General features: G+C 39.1%; 1 protein-coding gene across 1 annotated transcript in view; it reads right to left on the bottom strand.

Moving 5' to 3' along the window:
• The window catches only part of PLCB1 (phospholipase C beta 1), a 199,665-nt gene that overhangs the window by 92,458 nt on the left and 84,822 nt on the right, over window positions 1–22,385 (bottom strand). The window contains exons 9-16 of the mRNA XM_032213013.1: window positions 20,524–20,606; window positions 19,320–19,404; window positions 16,842–17,019; window positions 13,139–13,209; window positions 10,337–10,433; window positions 6,046–6,130; window positions 3,311–3,435; window positions 1,256–1,410 (exon numbers count right to left, since the gene is read on the bottom strand). Of these exons, the coding sequence (XP_032068904.1) occupies window positions 1,256–1,410; window positions 3,311–3,435; window positions 6,046–6,130; window positions 10,337–10,433; window positions 13,139–13,209; window positions 16,842–17,019; window positions 19,320–19,404; window positions 20,524–20,606 (879 nt within the window). The remainder of the gene's footprint in view (window positions 1–1,255; window positions 1,411–3,310; window positions 3,436–6,045; window positions 6,131–10,336; window positions 10,434–13,138; window positions 13,210–16,841; window positions 17,020–19,319; window positions 19,405–20,523; window positions 20,607–22,385) is intronic.

The raw sequence follows: 22,385 nt of genomic DNA, 5'->3' as shown, positions 1-22,385 counted from the left end.
GTAGAGCCTTTATTCAAGGTTACTTTGTGGTGACAAAACTAGCAGATTTATAGTGCATATTTTTCTTCCTTTATCAAGTCCAAAGATAGCCAATTGACAACCCTACTGAGTTGTGGGAGATTGCATCCCAATTTGGTAGGACAGAGTCTGTCATTGCTATAGGGCCATTGTGAGGAATATTCTAAACATTTGTTAGATAAAATTGCTCAGATTGGTTTATATAGGTCTGGTTTTGAGCTTGAACCTGCTAGTCCCAAGGAAGCAGACAGACTCCTTAAGACTGTAAGTTTGACCAGATATATATTAGACCCATGTCCATTCTAGTTGGAGGCTTCCTGGTAGATGACATATGATTGAGTCCAAGCAATGGCAAATTCATCCCAGAGAGTGGAGGCGATCCGGCTTATGTTTAAGGAAGAGATGATCCTACATCTCCTCAAATAGCCATAGCTGGCACAACCACACTGTACAATTTTCATCGGGCCTCCAATCTTCCATTTTTAGGGAAAGTTGTTGAGAAGGTGCTTATACTGCAGTTTTAGAAGACCCTGGAGGAAGTGGACTATATGGATGGATGTCTTTCAGTCAGGCTTCAGACCTGGATATGGGAACAAAATGGCATAGACTTGCAGATGACCTATAGAGGGGATGATGCCTCTATCTTTCCTCTCCTTGATTTTTGGGTGGTTTTCAACACCATCAATCATGACATCCTTCTAGACCAGTTGAGGTGGTTAGAAGATGGCAATTTAGTGTTGCAATGAATTTTCTTCTTCCAGGACTGATTCCAGTGAATAGGAGGGGAGATAACTGAGACTTTTTTGTGGACTCTCCTCCGATAATAATGTCTCCCTACCCTTCTGTATTTCTTGACTACTGCTTCTTTTACTGATGATTGATTCTAAAAGGCAGAAGCTATCCACCACTTTGATATGTTCATTATCAATTCTAAGGCTAGTTATTTAACCATTGCCATCAGTTTGACCTTCTTTATATAATTAATTAAGCTTTTTTTCTTGTCCAAACATGTGTATCATCTCCCTTTCTTCAATTTGGGCATAATTTCTATTTTCCTGGTTATAAATATCAGAATGTGACGTTCAATATACTTATAACATGTGCTTATAACAAGTAACTTGCATATATGAGTTTCACACTTTTTAAAAATATTGGGAAGGAGTGCATGAGAAGTTATTTTGATCTTTCAGGTTCATTAAGCTTATAGAATTTAGCAGATGAGCAACTGGATACCTACCTTTACAGACAAAGTGTTTGCGACTATTCCGTCTACAATACTTTCCGTAAATGGATCAAAATGCTTGTCTGGTCTTCTCATGAACTCTGGCTTTAGTCTGTATCCACTTTTGCCATTATACTCATACATCCCCATATTTATTTGCATAGACAAATCTAGGTGAAGAAAAAATAATTGTGTTATGGGATACTACAAAAATACATGTTAATGGGACAATAGAGAAAGCCTAACCAATTGACAGAAGTACAACACTGAAATTTTATTAGAGGCTTCCTGGCCTCTTTAAAAATTCGAAGTTAAAATAGGTATAGTCCTTGACTTACTATCACAATCGACCCCAAAATTTCTGTTGTTAAGTGAGACATTTGTTAAGTGAGTTTTGCCCCATTGTACGACCTTTCTTGCCACAGTTGCTAAAGTGAATCACTGCAGTTGGTAAGTTAGTAACATGACTATTAAGTGAATCTGGCTTCCCCATTGTTTTTGCTTATCAAAAGATTGCAAAAGTGGATCATGTGATTTTGGGACACAGCAACGGTGGCAAGTATGGGTCAGGTGCCAAGCATCTGAATTTTGATCACATGATCCTGGGGATGCTACAAAGGTCATAAGTGTGAAAAATGGTCATGTCACTTTTTTCAGTGCCGTTGTAACTTTAACGGTCGCTAAATCAACTGTTGTTAGTCAAGGACTAGATGTATAATGAAGTCTGTCTGTAAAAATAACAAGCTAATTTTCCATTCAACATTACAATATTTTGAGCTTATCTTCAGGACTATTCACAAGGTTTTTTTTAAAAAAAACAAACAAACTATCCAAGACAATGATAATAGATTCTTATGTACATATAGATTGATTATTTAGCAATAGCAATAGCAGTTAGACTTATATACCGCTTCATAGGGCTTTCAGCCCTCTCTAAGCGGTTTACAGAGTCAGCATATTGCCCCCAACAATCCGGGTCCTCATTTTACCCACCTCGGAAGGATGGAAGGCTGAGTCAACCTTGAGCCGGTGAGATTTGAACCGCCGAACTGCAGTCAGCTGAAGTAGCCTGCAGTGCTGCATTTAACCACTGTGCCACCTTGGCTGAATATGCTCAACAACAACAGCATGTAAAGTGCTGTGACATCTGCCTAAAGTGGTCTGAATAATCACAAAGCTATTTATGCTGCCCACTGAATCTGTGCAAAACAGCACGGACTAAAGCCAGCTGGATGAAGAGACCTCTTAGTCTTTGTCCATGGTCTGGGTTACATTATGTTTTGTTTTGTTTAAAAAAAAAACAATAACACTATTATCCCCTCCACAGAGCTGAAAGAGATTCTTTTTAAGTTCTGGTCTAATTTTTATTTAGATGAAAAGGAAGGAGAGACAATGTCACTTGCCTCACTAGGTTTGGCAGTTATAACAAAGCAGGAGTGAGGTAGTCAGGTGCTAGCAACAAATCTCTGTAATAATTAATAATTGCCGACTGTGCTGCCAAACTCATTAAAACCATGTGCCACTTTTTAATAAAGCAGCTAGTGCTTTCATTTTGATTTCACACCAACTGATCTTCTTTGAAAATACGGATTCTCAGCACTGAGTGGGTAATACAATTCTGAACTGGGTAAATGAAAAGCTTTCCACATTATCATGTCTGAGATTCAGAAGGCAACAAAAACAAATGAACAATCACTTGCTAATATTAATTTCCTACTGCCTATAATCACGTTTTTCACTGCTCATATTCATAAGCTTGTAATATTTTCTCAAATATATTGCTGTTATTAAAATATGTTCCTCGTTTTAATATCACTATAGAGCTAGGATCAAAAAAATCCATCAAAGAAACATGGAGAATACCAACCCATGTAATGAATTAATGGTAATCATGATTTGCTTAAAAAGCTTCTATTAATGCAAATTACTTATTCATGACAAAGTTTTAAAGAAGCAATTCGTTTCAGAAGTATGCATGCCACTCTTAGTATCTTTAATTTTTCACAAACTTGGTATTTCATTATCTACTATTCTTCCTTATCAGAAAACATACAATAACATAGATCTTACCTACAGTTTGGAAGTTCAGAGCAACCATTTGACAGCCTGCATTCCAGAACAGCTGAGGCATGTAATTTGAGGAATCAACACGTGTCCCTTTGGGGTAAATTCGGCTCAGCTGCATTTTATTGTATCTAAATTGTGAGTTGTTAAGATAAAATACAACCAGAGAAACTACTAGATTAAAAGTTTGCACAAAAAATTACTTGTTAATTTTTGAAAGGAATGGTGATGCCAGATTCAGCCCTGGCTTTTTCTTATCTATTGCTATTATCATCTTGATAGGTAAGAAGTTGGATCTGGCCTTAGAACTATAATAAATTGGATCTGATAGTAGGGACGGGGCTGATTCTGAGAACCTTAATAAAACAGGTTCTGATTTGCAAAATGAGTATGTTTGCTAGGAATTATTGTGGGAAAGAGTAAAAACAAACAAATTCAAACTTCTTTGTTGCCTGAGGCCAGTCTATGGATAGTTGAGATAACCAAAACTCACACATACTCATCCATGCCATCATGACACAGTGAACCTTGTCACTCCAAAGCAACTAGATGAATGGGCACTTCTATAAAGAGGTGCCATCATCATGTAATAATATTGGCTTCACAGTTTAGTTTAGTTTAGTTTATTGACATTTATAGGCCGCCCTTTTCCCTGAGGGGACTCAGGGCGGCTTACAATCAATGGGAAGGGAGTGTAGGACAAAACACAAGAAAAAAAATGAATAAAAAAAATAAATAAACCGATAAAACACAACATTCATTCAGCATTTGGGTGGGGCAAGGTTCGGATCTTATCCCCAGGCCTGACGGGATAGCCAGATCTTGAGGGCTGTGTGGAAGGTCTGGACGGTGGTGAGGGTACGAATCTCCACGGGGAGATTGTTCCAAAGCGTCGGAGCTGCAACTGAGAAGGCTCTCCTCCGCGTAGTCGCCAGTCGGCACTGACTGGCGGATGGAATCGGAGGAGGCCTACTCTATGCGATCGGATGGGACGGAGGGAGGCAATTGGCAGAAGGTGGTCTCTCAGATAGTCAGATCCACTACCATGGAGGGCTTTGTGAATGATGAGTAGCACCTTGAAGCGCACCCGGAGATCAACAGGTAGCCAGGGCAGCTCACGGAGGATCGGTGTTATTTGGGCGAACCGTGGTGCGCCCACGATCACTCGCGCGGCCGCATTCTGGACTAGCTGAAGTCGCCGGATGCTCTTCAAGGGCAGCCCCATGTAGAGCACATTGCAGTATTCCAGCCTAGAGATCACAAGGGCTCGAGTGACTGTTGTGAGGGCCTCCCGATTCAGGTAGGGCCGCAACTGGCGTACCAGGAGAACCTGGGCAAATGCCCCCCTGGTCACAGCTGACAAATGGTGGTCAAAAGTCAGCTGTGGGTCCAGGAGGACTCCCAAGTTGCGGACCCTGTCTGAGGGGTATAAATTTTGACCCCCCAGCCTGAGTGATGGAATATTGGCCAAATTGTTGGGAGGAAAGCACAACAGCCACTCGGTCTTGTCCGGGTTGAGTACCAGTTTGTTAGCTCTCATCCAGTCCTTAATGGCCTCAAGACCCCGGTCCATCACATCCACCGCTTCATTGAGTTGGCACGGGGCGGACAGATACAACTGTGTATCGTCCGCGTATTGATGGTATTTTATCCCGTGCCTCCGAATGATCTCACCCAGCGGTTTCATGTATATGTTGAATAGTGGGGGGATAAGACCGAGCCCTGCGGCACCCCATAAGTTAGGGGCCTCTGCCCCCCCACCAACACCGACTGCGACCTGTCTGAGAGGTAGGAGGAGAACCACTGCAAGACAGTGCCTCCCACTCCCACCTCCCGCAGTCGTCGCAGAAGGATACCATGGTCGATGGTATCGAAAGTCCCACAAAGTGTCGATTTATAGAATCAGAAGAGCCTCTATGGATTCTGCTTTGTATCTACGACAAGGATTTGTGTCAAGGATTTAATGTTTTGGTGCAAATGAGATACTTTGACTCTTCGTTATATAAAATATAACAGCAAGAGAGAAAAAGAGTGGTAGAATCCAAGCACAGATCTTATATTTTGGACAGATCCTGAAAATAAATCTACAAAACTCAAAATGAATAAATAAATTAAAATATCCCCCCCCCCCAAAAAAAGCCTCTATATATTTTGGAACGGAATTGTTGCTCACTTGACACAAAACATGATAAATGGGGACAAGAGGAAGACTATAATCTCACTATTGGAAACATGAAAAGCTTCCTCATATTAACAGAGTCTTAAATCTGACAATGTCAAGTTTGATTGGCAGCCATTCTTCAGTAGTAATTATGTTTCTTATCACCAAGTACCATAGTTGTTTTGATTTTAATTTAAAATGTCATGGAGCAGCAATATGTCATCTGTTCTGTGCTACATTTTGTCCATGTAGAATTCACTCTGAGGAACTATAAATATATCCACAACATATAATTGATAAGTACTTAACTAGGAATGTAAACCTCATTCATTTCTGTGTTGCTCTTCTAAGTTTTAATTAAAAGGGATCAATACTTTTATGGGGGGGGGAAACCCTAAAACATTGCTTTGCTATCCGAGCACGTACGTACGTACGTACGTACATACATACATACATACATACATATATTGGCGTTGAATGCATGTTTCTTCAACCTAATTAATTTTAATAGAGGCCTCAGCAGCCTCTATTCCTCAGGTTCGAAGCTTTTCTAAGATATTTTTCTCAATTTCAAAGATACTCCACAAACTCGACAGGAGATTTTGTGAGCTGTTCAAGCGCTTTGGTTTCCACAAAGGAAGACATTTCAAAACTCTTGTTCCGTTCTGTAATTTAAAAAGAAAAAAGTCACAATTTTTAAAATTAAGATTATGCTTTATGTTGCTCAACATAAATCAATCCACCCACCATCACACCAAAGCTTTATCTTGTTCATGGTTCAGTTCCCAAAGAGGTCAACTAGAAACCCAAGAATCCCTGTAATTAGGTGAAAAAAATGTAGTAGTTTATACTCTGGCAGAAGGAGTCCATACACTTCAGATATTGAAGACATTAGACAAATATGTTTGTAGTTTTCAGTACGCATTTTTATCTATCTCCCCACCATTTTAAATTGGTTTTTAATAATATGACTGGGGCAAAACTTACAGGCAGCTATCTAGATCTGCAGTATTCAAATCATGTTCCCCGGAGGTCCAGAGTTTCACAAACTCATCCAGAGGTTCAACATGACTATGTGAAGCTACAGCGAAGCTAGGCAGTCTTTATTCCTTTGTTTTATTTCAAAAAAGGATTGTCTGTGACAATATATTACATAAATATGATTTGCTACTGCACTGCACTGATTTTTTTCCACTTTGAGAAGGGTCCCTCAGGTATCCCAAGTCTGAAGGCCACTGACTAGACCAATGGTTTGCTTATTTTCAAACCGTCCGCATACTGTTTAAACAACAGGAAAATGGAGGTCAGACTAATTACACCATGCTCCAAATGATGCCTATGAAAGTTTAATCACTAGACATTTGGAAAGTAAAATAGGCTGTAGAAAATATTGCTATGAACTGAACTGCAAGAGTTGATTTAAAAAAACGGTAGTACTGATTAAAAACTTATAAAATGATCCACTTGACATGCTTTAGTTTGCAAGAAATGGCACAAAAAACACAGTAATGACCAAAGGACTAGAACAGATTTATGCTTATTACAGCTCCCTCTTCCCCAAAAGTGCTAATGAATGCTAAAAATAGGGAACAATGGCATTTATGTCAGATAGATAATAGATAATAGGTAGATAATATCAAAACTTTGTAATCCAGAATTCAATAATACATGGGATAATTTCATCTATGATAATTGATAGATGTATATTTTGTGGGAATATATTTTTGTTTTACTATTAAAGAGTGCAGAGCTGGTGAATTTTACAAAACTCAGATTCATGCACACCCTAGTCACTTCTTATCTTGACTACTGCAGCATACCTAGGGCTGCCCTTGAAAAGTATCTGGAAGCTCCAATTGGATGAAAATGCAGTGGCCCGCTTGGTTTTTTTCTAGAAGCAGATGTACACATGTAACCTCTTCTGCAGGAGCTGCATTGGCTGCCAATTTCTTTCTGGGTACAATTTCAGGTACTGGTTATTATCTTTAAAGCCCTACATGACTTGGGACCAAGTTGTCTAAAGGATAATCTCTTCCTGGTTACATCCACCTGATCCACAAGAGCAAGGAGGCAGGGAATGTTGCCAGCCCATTCTCCTAAAGAGGTACATCTGGCGGAACCCAGAAGATGAACCTTCTCCATGGTGGCTCCCTCCCTTTGGAACATCATCCCCACAGGGATTAGACTATCTTCCATTCTGATACTCTCTTGCAAGGCCTGAAGACCTAGTTTTGCCAATGGAGTTGGAGAATCCAAAATGGGTTGAAGCCCATCAAATGATTTGTTTGTTTGATTGATTGTTGTCATGGGGGGTGTTTAGAGTTATTGTTTTTACTATTTATCAGATTTTGATTTTCTCTAAGTCATCCAGAGTCACTAAGAGTGAGTGGACAGTCATATAAATTCTCTAAATAAGTAAATAAAACAAAAGATAAAGATAACATGAGGCTGTCACACTGATTAAAACTACAGAGTGCCATTTGAGACAAAGGTATGAAGGGCACAGTAACAGAAAACAAATTTGGGGTGGGTGGAGGAAGTTTGCCTTTACTCTTTCCCTTGCAATTGACGCACTTTCATTTTGGGATTACAATATTCTAATAGCAACCACTAGGAAAATAGAAGAAAAAAAGCTGAGGTGAGGAGAGGATCACTAGAACAACCTGCAGAGGGAGGAATTACACCAGATTTACTTCAAAAAATGGTCAAGTAATTCAGCAATAGGTTAGCTAACTCACTTGATATTAAATTGATGGCTTTCAAAAAAAGAATGGGTCAAAGAATGTAAAGATGAAAGAGGAGGAAAAGGTAGAAGTTAAAAAGGTGGGAAGCTGTGTAAAACAAAGTGTCGTGAGATGTAAAAAAATAATGATAAAGTGGAAATTCTGGAGAATAAGAAGTCGTAAACAGTAATCTCTTTCCAAGAGAACTAGATAATTTGGCTGTAATAGAATTAAGAGAGAAGGAATTTTCTTTGAGATTTAGAGCAATCCCAGGGGATTCTGATGAAGATATTAAGAGAAAATGTAATTAAAGCTTTAAGAAAACTCCTTATGAACATTTTGTGTAAAATTAGCACAAAATGAATTTATGATTTATGATTTAGATGATTAGACAAGATAGGATATAGAAAGAAGAGAATTGTAATCTTAGAATCAATTTATAATTGTACTTATAACTGCTGTAAAGAAGATTGGAAGCCACTTCATATTTTTTGTGTGTTTCTTCTCCTTTTTCCTTTTCCTTTTTAAATATTTCTTGCCCTTTTAGCTTTTTCTGATTTCTTTATTTTTCTTTTCTTCTACTTACGTTATATTTATTTATTAAGAAAATGTATATGGCCATCCAACTCACTCTCAGTGACTCCAGGCAACTTATAAAACCCCAGTACAAAACCAGCATTGCTTTTATTCATTTTTATCTTTCTTTTTAAAAGAAAAAGAATTTTAAAGGAAGTAAATTTGCTAGTAAAAATTATAGATGATACAGATAAAGAATTGGCATAAGCACTTATGCCAGCCTTCTTCAATTTTCTGCTTTTCAGATGTAAGAATGTCATAATTCCCCAAATTCCCATCCAATATGAAATATCCACAAGAAACTTTTACATACATGCATTTATTCAATGATCTTCCAAAGCAAATAACAACATGTGTACAGAGTCTTAATAGTGTGATTCATCATTCTCATCCATCACCAATAATAAATTCAGTCAAGTGTAAACATATTTTGAGAAAGCAAATAGAGCACAGTGCAAATATCACAGGCTGCCTAACAGAAAGACTACTGGAAGCCATAATTCCTATCAGCAGTGCACACTGCAATTCAGTGGATGCAGGCTTCCTGTGAAAAAGTAACATCCAAAGTCACAATTCTCTGCTTTATCAAGTGAAGTGAAACAGGACATAGTCTCAAACGGCGTTCTGTTCTGAGTAAGAAAATTTCACCTTGTTCCCAGCAAGGTGGTTTTAGCAATAACCAGCTGGAAATTTTAAGTATGGACCATTAATTTCTAATGAGTGTTTTAAAAATAAGAAAAACAATTTAATGTGTGCACACGTAGTCCTGTGTTGTGCCTATATAATTGAAAACATTTTGCGGAAAATAAAAGCACCCTAAATCAAACCAAAGCTAAAACATTTAATACTTCCGTCCTGGCACTGTGGCATATCACAACACTACCACAGGGCTACTTTTTAAAAATACTTGGAACATAATCCCACCTTGCACCTCTCCTGACTCTTTAAACTGAGAGGAAGAGAGTTTCCTCTCCTGTTTACACTGTCCAGCTTGTTAGTTTGTAAGTGAAAGCATTCCTTAAGAAGTTGCCAGAAGATTTCACAGCTGTCGTGTAGAAAAAACTGAAACCTTTACTCCTCACAGAGGAACTGCCAAAACATCTCCATGAAACTTGGAAACTAAGCTGCTATTAACCAACAGTTGTCACTATATAACTTGTCAGTTTACTACTATGTCTTGGAAGTGGAAAAAAAGGTTGACGATACAAGCTACACCCAACCAGGGGTGGGTTTCAACCGGTTCGCGGCGGTCCCTGCGAACCGGTTGGTCGCCAAACCCGGAAGTAAGTAACTTCCGGGAACAGCGAAGGGCGCGCCCGCCCGCCTGCGGTCCTTACCCGGTTTTGACGAGTTCTGCGCTTCCACGCATGCGCAGGACGCATACAGCGCCTGCACGATCGTCCAGGAGCAGCTGGAGCGTCACGCAGATGCTAGTACGCATGTGTGCACCACGTGCGTGCACGAGGACGCCGCCGGCCCCGTTCCAACCGAACCGGTTGGAACGGGGCGAGAAACCCACCCCTGCACCCAACCAACACTAAATGGTAAGAAGTGAACAATCCACATACTTACTGTTAGATGTCTCAAATGACTCAAACTTTACAGGCTGTATATAATTGACTAAGTTTGACATTTCCTCAGTAGCCATGGCCTCACTTCCAGCAGTTCCCTAGAACAGAATAAAACTAAAATTAACACCAGAACGCTTTTCAATGAGAGGGTTGAATGAGCTCAGGGGTGAAATGCTACCGGTTTGGGCTAGTTTGCCCAAACGGGAGTGTAAGAAAATGCTTAAAAAGTTTTTTTTTAAGTTCTAACGATCAGCTGTGTGGCAATCACTGGGTGCCACGTGATGGTTGGAACTTTTTAAAACTTTTTTTTAGCATTTTTTTTCCTACCGATCAGCTGTGCAACAATCAACTGTGCCCAATTGCCTGTGAGGTTCCTGCTTGTTGCAGGGGCCATTTTGCGTGAAGTCCAACTGCTTTTACATTGTGTGTGAGTCAGTTGTGCAGTCACATCCACCCAGTCACATGACCATCAAGCCATGCCCACCTGGTCACATGACTACCAAGCAACACCCACCAAGCCACACTCACAGAACTGGTAGAATTTTTTTTTGAATTTCACCACTGAATGAGCTTCTACAGGAGTGAACAGTTCTGCTCATCTCCTTTAAATGTTTCCATACCTCAAATGCAGAGTGACACATCTAAATCCTAAAACTTGAAATATGAAACTTGAAACAAATACACCATCTAAAATATGATATAGAAGTACACATAACCAATCTCGTACAATGACAATAAAGATTATACTTATACTTATAAGCCAACCACTGGCACATGATGGCTCAGTGATTAGAATGTAGTACTACAGGCTACTTCTGCTGACTACCAGCTGCCTGCAAATTGGCAGTTCGAATCTCATCAGGCTCAAGGTTGACACAGCCCTCCATCCTTTTGAGGAGGGTAAAATGAGCACCTAGATTGTTGCGGGCAATATGCTGATTCTGTAAACCACTTAGACAAGGGGGTAAAGGACTGTAAAGTGGTATATAAGTCTAAGTTCCATTGCTATTTTACTTACTCAGCTTTGTGGAGTTAATTCAGTTCCCTAAGCCAGGGTTCCTCAACCTGTGGGCACAGTCTTTTCATAACCGGGCCATGTAACTGGCCGGCTGGGGCGTGTGCATGTGTGCATGCATAGCCCCACTTGAGTGAGCATAGTGGGGGCTTGTGGCCCCACTAGCAAGAGTGTCATAGGCGCTCGGGGCCTCATGCAAGCATCTTGGGCACATGCGGCCCTACTCACATGAGCGCTCGCAACCCCACTCACACAAGCAACAGGTACTCAGACATGCACATGCTTCTCCCACAAAATGATCTCCTCTTTCCACATCCCCACCCCCTGCTCTGGACCACCAACCTGGAAAGAATGGAGAACTCTGCCCTAAGCTATATAACAGAGCATATATGGAGCAGCATCCCTACATATGTCAACATCTGCTCTCACTAAGGACCGAGCATCCTATTTCCAAAATAAAAACTCTATAGAAGATATTTACAAATGGTTGCTGATCATACTAAATTAGACAGGGCAACATGAATAAAGAAGTGGAATGTCTGGTTCGTGAATATCAACAGGAAGCCTTTTTGGCACCCATCTTTTCCATTACTCTAGATTTAAACAAGTATTCATAAAAGTATGTGTATATTGGACTCTTATACAATATGCCTTTCTAAAAAAAGAAATGAACAGCTGTAACTGACTATTGAGAAAGTGGTCCATATGATCTGATTATGTGCTACAATAAGTTGTAGACAGAAATTATTTCATATATGAATCTTGGAAGACTGGATTTTCTATTTCTTAAAAACATATATTTGGAGTTTGGAAATTAAGGGATGGATGATAGCAATGGATCCTGCATATTGTTATGGTAAAGGTAAAGGAGTCCCTGAAGATTTAACCTCGTTAGTCATCAGCTATAGGGGATGGTGCTCATCTCCATTTCAATGATATAAAGCTAGCTCTGTCCAAAGACATTTCCATTGTCATATGGTCTGCCTGATGTCACAGAGCACCATTATCTTTCCACTGTAGAGGTACCTATTTATCTACTTGCATTTTCATGCTTTCGAATTGCTCAGTTGGGGTGAGGACGGGAGCTCATCCCATCATTTGGTGCTCAGTCTTGAACCTGGGCTTCTGGCTTTCCAGCTCACGAGCCCAGGATCTTAACCTTAACTGCTGAGCTACCGCACCACCAATTACAGTAATTTCTTTATTATGGTCTCAAAGAAATTACTGTAAGGCGAGAAGAAGATTCATTTAGCAACAGCTATAAAATGATCTGAAGGACCTCATCTTGTTTTGTACTTTTGAACAAGCATGTGTCCAACAACATTTCAGTTACAATTTTACCTTTCTTATTTACTACTAAGTGAACTAACTTACATATAAATATTGTAATTCTATAACATTATGCTTGTGCATGTATCAGGGTAATTTCTAGCTCTCTTATCTTTGTCCCTTTCAAAAGACAGTGATCAAGACAAAAAATAAGTTAATGGGTATTTTCATCTTATTGGAGCCAGACGTTTTCTACATATGAATGGACAGGAGAACTAGATGTGGATATGCCAGCAGAAGGTTAAAAATGCTTCAAATAATTTCACCTAAAACTGGAAATTTCTTCCATACATTTTGGACCAGCAGTAAAAAAAAAAAAAGACATATGACTTAAGGCTGGGTTTGGGTTCCTACTATCCACAAGATGGCAGTAGAATACTGAGTCATGCAGATAATTATGAAGAGATCTTTCCAAGTCATACCAGGACAATTTATACTTCAAAATAATTCACTCCTTACTTCATCCATTGATGATTTTTTGCAGTCATCATCATAGTCATCATCCTCGTCACTCTCTATCTCTGCTTCACCTGCAATATTTTAATTGGCAAAGAGAAATCTTAATGGGAACATCAACCAACATTCACACGTTTTTTTTTAATAAACAAACCTTTGCTTCAGAGCAAATTCATTATTACAAGACTTACTGCACATATGTTTTCCTCCCAAATTATTTATGAAGCAAACAACCGAAAACAATGCCTTCTATGACTAAGACAAGCGAGCAAACAAACAACCCCCCCCCAGCTTCATGACCCTCCTTGCACTTTTTTTTTTTTTTTTACTATTATGGAGATTGTTAGGTAAGGTTTTATTTTCCATGGATGATTGAAATGGTTTTTCACTTGTCTGAGATGTAAATGCAAATAATGTTTCCATTCTTCATAGCTTTATCACATCCATGCACAAATACACACATACATATACAATATATAGACACAGTATTATTCAACACACCCTAAAATTGATTTCACCCCCTGCTCATTTGTAGATACATCTTCAATCAGCCATGACTTATAGTGGACGTTAGTAAATCTCTTAGCAACACTGTTAGCCTTTTTTTTAAGGTGCTAGTCAGGCTCCTTATAATATGGCACAAGGCCAAGCTATAATAGCTACACCTTGCCACAGTTAATTCTGCCTGTCTGGTCTGGATGTGGTCTGCTAAGAGTCCCTTTTTCTGTTTGAGGTTTCTGGGTTTTGGGTTCATGATATGACCTCTTTTAATGCTTTTATGTTTAATGCTGGTCTGTTACTGTAATAAAAAGATTGATTGAACTTTTGGTGGCAGTTTCTGTATTTCCAAAATATAGAAGTCAGACAGCTTCCTCCCCTTTTGTATTCAGGAAGATTTTATTTATTTACTTATTCATTCACGCTTTTGGCCCGTCGACCGTTCATTCAATTTCGATAGCTGTCCAACCTCAATCCTATTGACTGTGGATGGCAAACAACATCACAATAATTAAAACCATAAAAACCTACAATAGAAATGGAAAACCATAAAAAGTTAATGGAAATATTCCTTCTCCAACAAGCTTTCAGCTCTACTTGACTGGGTCGTGTACATTTCTCCTATATTTTTTAACTGGCTGTTATTTTACTTTTGCATTATTTCTTGACTGTTTCATTTTGTTGAACGGTATCCAGCCATAATATTAGGGCAACTAACAAATATGGCATATAAACAAACAAATAATATTTTCAAAATAGTCAATAATTAGTAGTGATAAAATGACAATAAAGCCACAACCTGCATACCCCAAATTCTGAAAGAGGAAAGTAACTCAAGAGTGATATGGAAGTGAAAAATACTGTGCCCGTTCATTTGGTCTGGTAGATCCAAGGCCTGCCCATTACTGGTATTCCTTTCTTTGTCCCCCTCTTCCTTTATAAATCTGAGAGTCATGGAAACATGTTGGTGTGGAATCAAAGTCATAAAAGTTCTATAATTGACTTCAAAGTCTGAGAGGAAGTGGAAAGAATTTGTGCAGTTTAAGGCAGTGGTGGATTCCGGATCCCGTTGCATCTGGTACAGTGCAACGGGGCCGGGTGTCCACCACATGCATGTGCGGAGCACGCACATGCATACTTACCGCCCATGATGCTCCGTGATGCTCCAGCTGCTTGGCGGAGCATCGTGCAGACGCCGTACGCGTGTGCGGAAGCCCCAATCGGCTCAAATACAGGTAAGGGCAGCAGGCAGGTGGGCCCACCCATACCGGAACAGTACCTGGTGCTTCCAGCAGGCACCGGTATGCCCCAGTACGGTCATATCCCATCACTGATTCAAGGCCAAAACTTTCTGAAATAAAACTATATAGTTCTTCCCAATTCTCCTTCAGATAGACCCAACAGATTTATATCAAAAAGTTGCAGTGCATAGATTTCAGAAGAAATAATAAATGCCACCCAACATAAACTTGCTTTCCCGATCAATGTTATCAAAAGTTGTTATTTTATTTAGCAAACTCCTTGAGGTACATGATTGATGACAGACCTTAGTTATGTATGAGTGCTGGAATAGTAGTAGGCTTAAAGAGCCTGGTTGTTACTACACTTTACTTCCTTTTTTATTTGAAAGGTAGGATGGGGTGGGATGGGTGGAGTAGGAGTAGGGGTGGACAGAGTTGTTAACTTAAAAGTACCTTTATGAACTATCATCTGTACTTGGAGATTAAGGCTCTGTCCAGATATCTTCTGTTTATCCTGATCACTTTATCTATTCAATTAGTACAATGATTGACTACAACTATGCAAAGTGCTTTTATATTGAAACAGGTAATTGGACTCCCTAGTCTGTTATTGTGGTGAACCCACAGCATTTGACATTCAAAGCATTTTTTTTTAGTCTTATGCTTAATATGTTTCCCCAAGTTAAAAGTAAAGCAGCTGGGATAAAATGATTTCTGACTTTGCAACTGTGCACTCCCACAGAAACACTTCATTTCAAATCAGGTGAAATGATAAAGGGATAGAAGGAAAAGCTTAGCACTATAACAAAAGGACAACTGCATTCCTAAACTGATTATTGATATAGTGCTGCTGAATGGGTACTATGACATCTGCAACTATATACCTTCCAAAGAATCTGTTTCTCAGCAGAGATAAAGTAGCAATCAGGATAAAGGAATGACATCAAATATCTGTGATCACATCTTTCATTTATTTTTAAAATCCACACACCTTACATTCTAAGTATAGTAGTTCTGTTAAATGGGGAGGGAGTAAAATAAAAACCAAAACCAACATATTTCTTTGTCTGATGAAATGAGAATGCTGTGAAGCAAGAAACCAAATTACTGGTCAAAAATGTTCCAAAATAATTTGATAAGGAAGCAAAAATAAATGGTATTTATTTTTCTGAGCAAATGAATTGCATGGACATGTCTCTTGGCATAGAAGACTTCATAAACCGAAACAGGCACTGTTCTGCTACTATAAGTTAAGTTTAAGTTAAGTTTATTTTATTTATATGCCGCCCTTTTCCCCCGAAGGGGACTCAGCGGGCAGCTCCTAGAGTTGATATTAAAAGCTGATTTTTAAAAAAAAACAAGCTTCTGAATGGATGCTAACAAGTGAGAACTTGAGAGCAATACTGATACAAATGACATAAAAAGAGGGATGTTGCTGTCATGGAAACAGACTGCAGGGAGTCAGACACACTGGCGTAAGGCTGGCAGGAATCATGAGGCTTGCATCTTAGCCTCCCTGGACTGCGCTCAGCCTAAACTGTGGGCAATAGCTACAGTTGGCACTGCCAATGTTTCACCTGGTATGTAGGGCTCTTACTTCCTCTTGAAAAGCACATTTGCTAACCCGCTCAAACATTTAAGACTATTCAAACTATGCCTAGTTTGTAAACAAAATTGTTTTATTTTGAAATAATATTAAAATACAAAGTAGGTTCGTGATAGCTCTTTCAAGTTTTTAAACGCAATGAGAGCAAAGGGGGAGCCTAGGAACTGCCCGCCCTCTCTGCATTGGGATGAGCACTTCCATAAGAGGATTTTAGACTAAGCAGCAGGGCGCTTGCTTTGCCTACGGAAAGTCCTTAACTCAGTCCTGGGAATCTCTACAAGGCTGCTTGTTAGTATTTAATATATTAAGCAGACGAATCGATGGCTGGGCTTTAGAACAAGAAGCATCCCATTATTTTTACCTGCTCCCGGGGAGGAGGGTTCAAAGCCACTGGATGCGTCACTGCACGCATTTGAAGCTTGTTCTGAAAGCTTCTTCTTCGCGCTCCCATCTGCAGACTTCTGGGACTTCTTTTTGTTCTTCACCAGAATTTTGTACATCAGGTCCGCTGGGCTAGGAAGTGGGATTCCACGTTCGAGCTGATCGTAGAGATAAGGGTAGTTAAGAAACCTCTTTGAGAAGTATTACTTTTAATTTCCGTGTCTTTTAACAGAAAAAAATTATTTAACCAAAGCCTATCTCATACACCTGTATTAATTATTTAAGATTATTTTTCTCTTTTAATGGCTGCTTTAGTATGCTTCCATAGACAGGTTCTAATCTCAATGTTTGCTGCCTGCTACATTTTCATTCTACTGCAACATACTACACATTTGTTCTAAGGTAAAGGTTCCCCTCGCACATATGTGCTAGTCGTTCCCAGCTCTAGGGGGCGGTGCTCATCTCCGTTTCAAAGTCGAAGAGCCAGCGCTGTCTGAAGATGTCTCTGTGGTCATGTGGCTGGCATGACTAAACGCCGAAGGTGCATGAAAGCTGTTACCTTCCCACCAAAGGTGGCCCCTATTTTTCTACTTGCATTTTTTACGTGCTTTTGAACTGCTAGATTGGCAGAAGCTGGGACAAGTAACGGGAGCTCACTCCGTTACACAATACTAGAGATTCGAACCACCGAACTGCCAATCTTTCTGATTGACAAGCTCAGCATTTCAGCCACTGAGCCACCGTGTCACCAATACATTTGTTCTACATACATACAATAATACTATATGCCTTCCACACCATTAGCAGTGATACTTTTCCATCTTTAATTCTGATAGAAAGTCCTGTATTTCAACCTCTAATGGGAGCAGATATTCACTGAATCATTGAGTGGGATACCATTATTATCACTCTTGTTCAATAAACTGCCTTAACCTTAAAAATGTAATTTCAACATACAAAATATGTGCTGTGCTATATGGATTCCTCTATAAAATATGAGTTGCATAGTCATGATGATTCCAAATAAAAAGCTTTAGCTTTTTAATTTCCTTTTCTCGGTGTCTTTAAAGCACATCTTATAAGCATGTGGTACTACTGCTTTTACCCAGCTCTATGCTATTTATCTCCTGGGAGAAAAGACAATTTAACCTGTTTTTCTGTGTGTGGTCACTTTATGTTTCTAATGATCGCCCCCCCCCCCCCCCCTTGTCTTCAGGTGGTGTTCTAGATCATAAGTGAATGAAAATCCCTGCTAATGCATCTTGCTAATGTAGGATAATACATGAACATAAGTACAGAACAGGATTTTAAAATTATATAGTAGAATTTCCTGCTACCATTTTAGATAATTTTAAAGAGGGACTAAACAGGTGCATAGAAGATAGGGCTACCTAGAGTTTACTAATCCTGGTGGCTGTCTGTTAACTTCATATCAGGGGGAACATACCACAGATATCAGTTATGGAGTAACCAGGGAGGAAATCTATTCCCTCTCTATCAATAAATGTGGCCTTTGTGAAGGGATATGGTTGATCACTTTGTGTAAACAGAATGCTAGGTTGGATTACTGATTTAGCAGGGCCATTCCTACTATTTATTAACAGCCCTCTCATCGTTACTGTACAACGAATATTTGAGCAGCAAGAAAAAGACTGGATTCCATAAATCTTAAGTGACTACATAGCACAAGATCCCTTGTATATGCGAGATACCACAAACAACTCACTTGTCAATGGCACAAAATAATTGTTTAGCAAAGAGAGATCTGGAGGAACTCATATCACCAGAATGTATGATTTTTTTAAAAAAATCTTTAGTATCCTAGTAAATACCACTTGCTGTTGTTATACCTCTCTGGCTTTATGTGTTTGATTCCACCTGGGACACAAAACTACTCAACCACCAAAAAACAATTTAAATTACATTGAAGCATTTTTGCTGGAGCAGCTTACAAAGAAGATTATAGTCTTTGTTAAGCTTTCACAGGTAGATTTGGAATGGATAGGATAAGGTTAAGAGACTGCTTAGGAATGAATTCAAATCCTCAAAACAAAACAAAACAAAACAAAACAAACCCCGAATGTACCTTCTTACAGTTTTGATACAATTATTTTGGTCCTCAACCCAAATAAATAATATTTTGGGAAATGAACTCTACTTTACAGCAAAGTAAAACAACTAAAAAAGATTCCATTTATAAGACCCTGCTACATTTTTTTCTTGTGAACTCATACATTTTACAAGAGGGGTATGTGCTTCAAATATATTTCAAACATATATTCCCTTCAACTCTCAATTGCCTAAAAATAAATAAATAAATAAAACCAGATATTCCCCATGAAGAAATTCATTAAGTTGGAAGATAGGAAGGAATCACAGACACTTAAAACTTCTACATCAAATATTACTTGATGTAGTCAAATAGTCAACAAAGCTAAATAAATAAAAAGGTACTTACTGGGTATTTTTCTAGTGGTTCCATCAGCAAGCCATCTCCAAATATTAATCTGCAATATTCTGCCATTTTTGCCTGCTGTTTAGGGCTAAAAATGAAAGAAATTGTTAAATTAAATAAGGCTTTTTTTATAATGCTAGAAATGGAGGACATAATACCCTTAACTAGATGAAGAGGTGAAATTTTCTGATCCTATCATTCTAAATTGTACTTGGTGATCTAAAGTCATTACACTATTAATCTGAATCAACAACAGCCTTCTTGCCACATGTTTACAGTAATCAGCACAATACAGGTTCTCATTTGCAGTTTGTTATTAATAATGATAAAAGGAAAAAATGAACTTCATATACATACAAAAATCGATGTGCTTAAGAGAATTCAGAAAATTATTGTCACATTACTGTTAAAAATATTTATATTGATCTACTTCCAATAGAAATATTCATGCAAAAGAGCTACATTACAATTAAACACATATTTCTTTACCTGCAGCAAAAATCTACAACACTCAAATATTATTGATAGATCTTATCTATTGCAACCTGCTGGAAGATGGCATTGCATTCAATTGCCAGCACTGGAAAACTACATTCTTCCTTTTCTCTTTGGCAAAATGGATTCCCCCATCCCCAATATATTAAGTCATTTACTACTGCACTTTATATGCTGCTCAGTTCCAAAATGACTCTTAAGTATCTTACAAATAGTACGAAGTAGAAAGAATTAAATGGGGGGGGGAGGAGGAGGAAGAACCATACTACCCTGTTTCCCCGAAAATAAGTTCTCCCCTGATAATAAGCCCAAATGTGCTTTTAAGCGCATGCGCTAAAATAAGCCCTCCCCTGAAAATATTGCAGCACAGCAGCAGTCATGAGGTGACCACGCTCGCCACCTCCTGCACCTCAAAATTAATAAGACCTCCCCAAAATAAAAATAATAGTGCTTTTTTCGGGGGTGGGTGGGTGGATGTCAAAAGAAAATAAGACCCTGTCTAATTTTCAGGTAAAAACCATACCAACAATTAACATGCAGGGAAACTGCTAGCAGCAACCTACTGCAGGAAGGGACTCCCCAAAGACTTTTTTTAGACCAGGGGAGAAAGTAAAAGAAACTTCTGCTTCATGAGTAGAAATCATCCATATAGGAAACTGCACATCACTGACTAAAATATATATATATTTATACAAATGTCTAAATTACTTACGAATCCACATGATTCTCAAAAGATAGGAGTATAGGGAAAGGAGATGTCTTAAATGCACATTCAGCAATAGCTTCTATAACTTCCTAGAAAGGAAAACAAAAGACACATTTTTCCTTGAGAAAAGAAATTATTTAACACACAAACATAAAGTGGTTTTGACAGTTCCCCTGACCCACACTCAGGATTTTATAATTCTTAAAAGAACAAGGCATTTCCAGCACCAATAGCAATAGCAATAGCAGTTAGACTTATATACCGCTTCATAGGGCTTTCAGCCCTCTCTAAGCAGTTTACAGAGTCAGCATATCGCCCCCAACAACAATCTGGGTCCTCATTTCACCCACCTCGGAAGGATGGAAGGCTGAGTCAACCTTGAGCCGGTGAGATTTGAACCGCTGAACTGCAGATAACAGTCAGCTGAAGTGGCCTGCAGTACTGCACCCTAACCACTGTGCCACCTCCATTAAGTTTGTCTCAGTGTGACCTGCCTTCTAATCTTCAAGCCCAGTAAAATGCTGCTGGCATGTGGAGAATAAACAGTAGTTTGTATTTAGAAATGTGTTTTCGCCGGGCTCACTTTTAGAGATTTTTGCGTAATAAAATAGTTATGCATTGCCAGGTAACCTTTATTGTATTTGAAAGCAAGATTTCTTTTCAGTACCATTAAATTACCACTCTTTAGACTTATATCTGAGTATAATAAATTCTTGGGTATCTGACAGAACAAAAGAAAACTAATGCATGTTAAAACTGCAATTTGTTTCATTTTGGCTGTATAAACCCAGACACTACAGTTGGTAGTATATGTGTGAATCTACTTAGTGACTGCTGACTGCTCTTTAGAAGGCCAGATCCTGAAGATGAAACTCAAATACTTTGGCCACCTAATGAGAAGGAAGGAAAGCCTAATGCTGGGAAAGATTGAGGGCAAAAGAAGAAGTGGACGACAGAGAATGAGGTGGCTGGATGGAGTCACTGAAGCAGTAGGTGTGAGCTTAAATGGACTCCGGGGGATGGTAGAGGACAGGAAGGCCTGGAGGAACGTTGTCCATGGGGTTGCAATGGGTGGGTCACGACTTCGCAACTAACAACAACTTAGTGATGTACTCAATATACCAGGACAATAACAAAATCTGCTGTAGCATAAGGAGGAAAATCCAGCAGATGATTAAAAAAAAAAAAGCTTTTAAAGATACTTCTACCCCCGATTCAGTAGTGGGATTCAAATAATTTAACAACCGGTTCTCTGGCCTAATGACCAGGTGGGTAGGCGGGGCTTAGTGGTCATGTGACCATGTGGGCGTGGCCAACTCAACATTACTCAGGTTGATGGGCACTTTGCCTTAGCTGTTACAATGTAATAAGGTTAACCGGAGAGGCAGTTTCTGTAAGCAGGGCAATAAAGATTAAGCTGGAAACAACACCAGAATGTTTCCTTCCTGCCTTCCGAACAGGATTAGCCCTGTAAAGCGGAAAAAAAACCAAAAGAAGATATCTTCCAACAACCAGTTTTCTGAACTGCTTAGAAAGTTAAGAACCGGTTCTCCCGAATAGGTGCGAACTGGCTGAATCCCACCACTGCCCCGATTACTATTTGTTTATTGCAGCCATTGAAGCCATTCCTATCATCGACCGCAGCCAGAAACATGCTTGATAAATTTATAGGTTGGGATGGGCCATGTTAATCTGACTTAACCTCACACAGTGATTTTACTTAACCTGCTGTCTGATGCTTAAAGACTTGGGGAAAAAAATGTATGGGAAGGCTTTTCAATTACTAAGAATCCTCCTAGTCCTGCCCACCCCCCCCCCCCCCAATGGATTTACTTTTTGAGGGAACAAATAGAATGTGTGAAAAGAAG

The sequence above is a fragment of the Thamnophis elegans genome, chromosome 3 (assembly GCF_009769535.1).
Source record: "Thamnophis elegans isolate rThaEle1 chromosome 3, rThaEle1.pri, whole genome shotgun sequence".
NCBI classification, from domain to species: Eukaryota; Metazoa; Chordata; class Lepidosauria; order Squamata; family Colubridae; genus Thamnophis; species Thamnophis elegans.
Note: the sequence above shows the minus strand (reverse complement) of the source record. Positions and strands in the feature narration are given on the sequence as shown.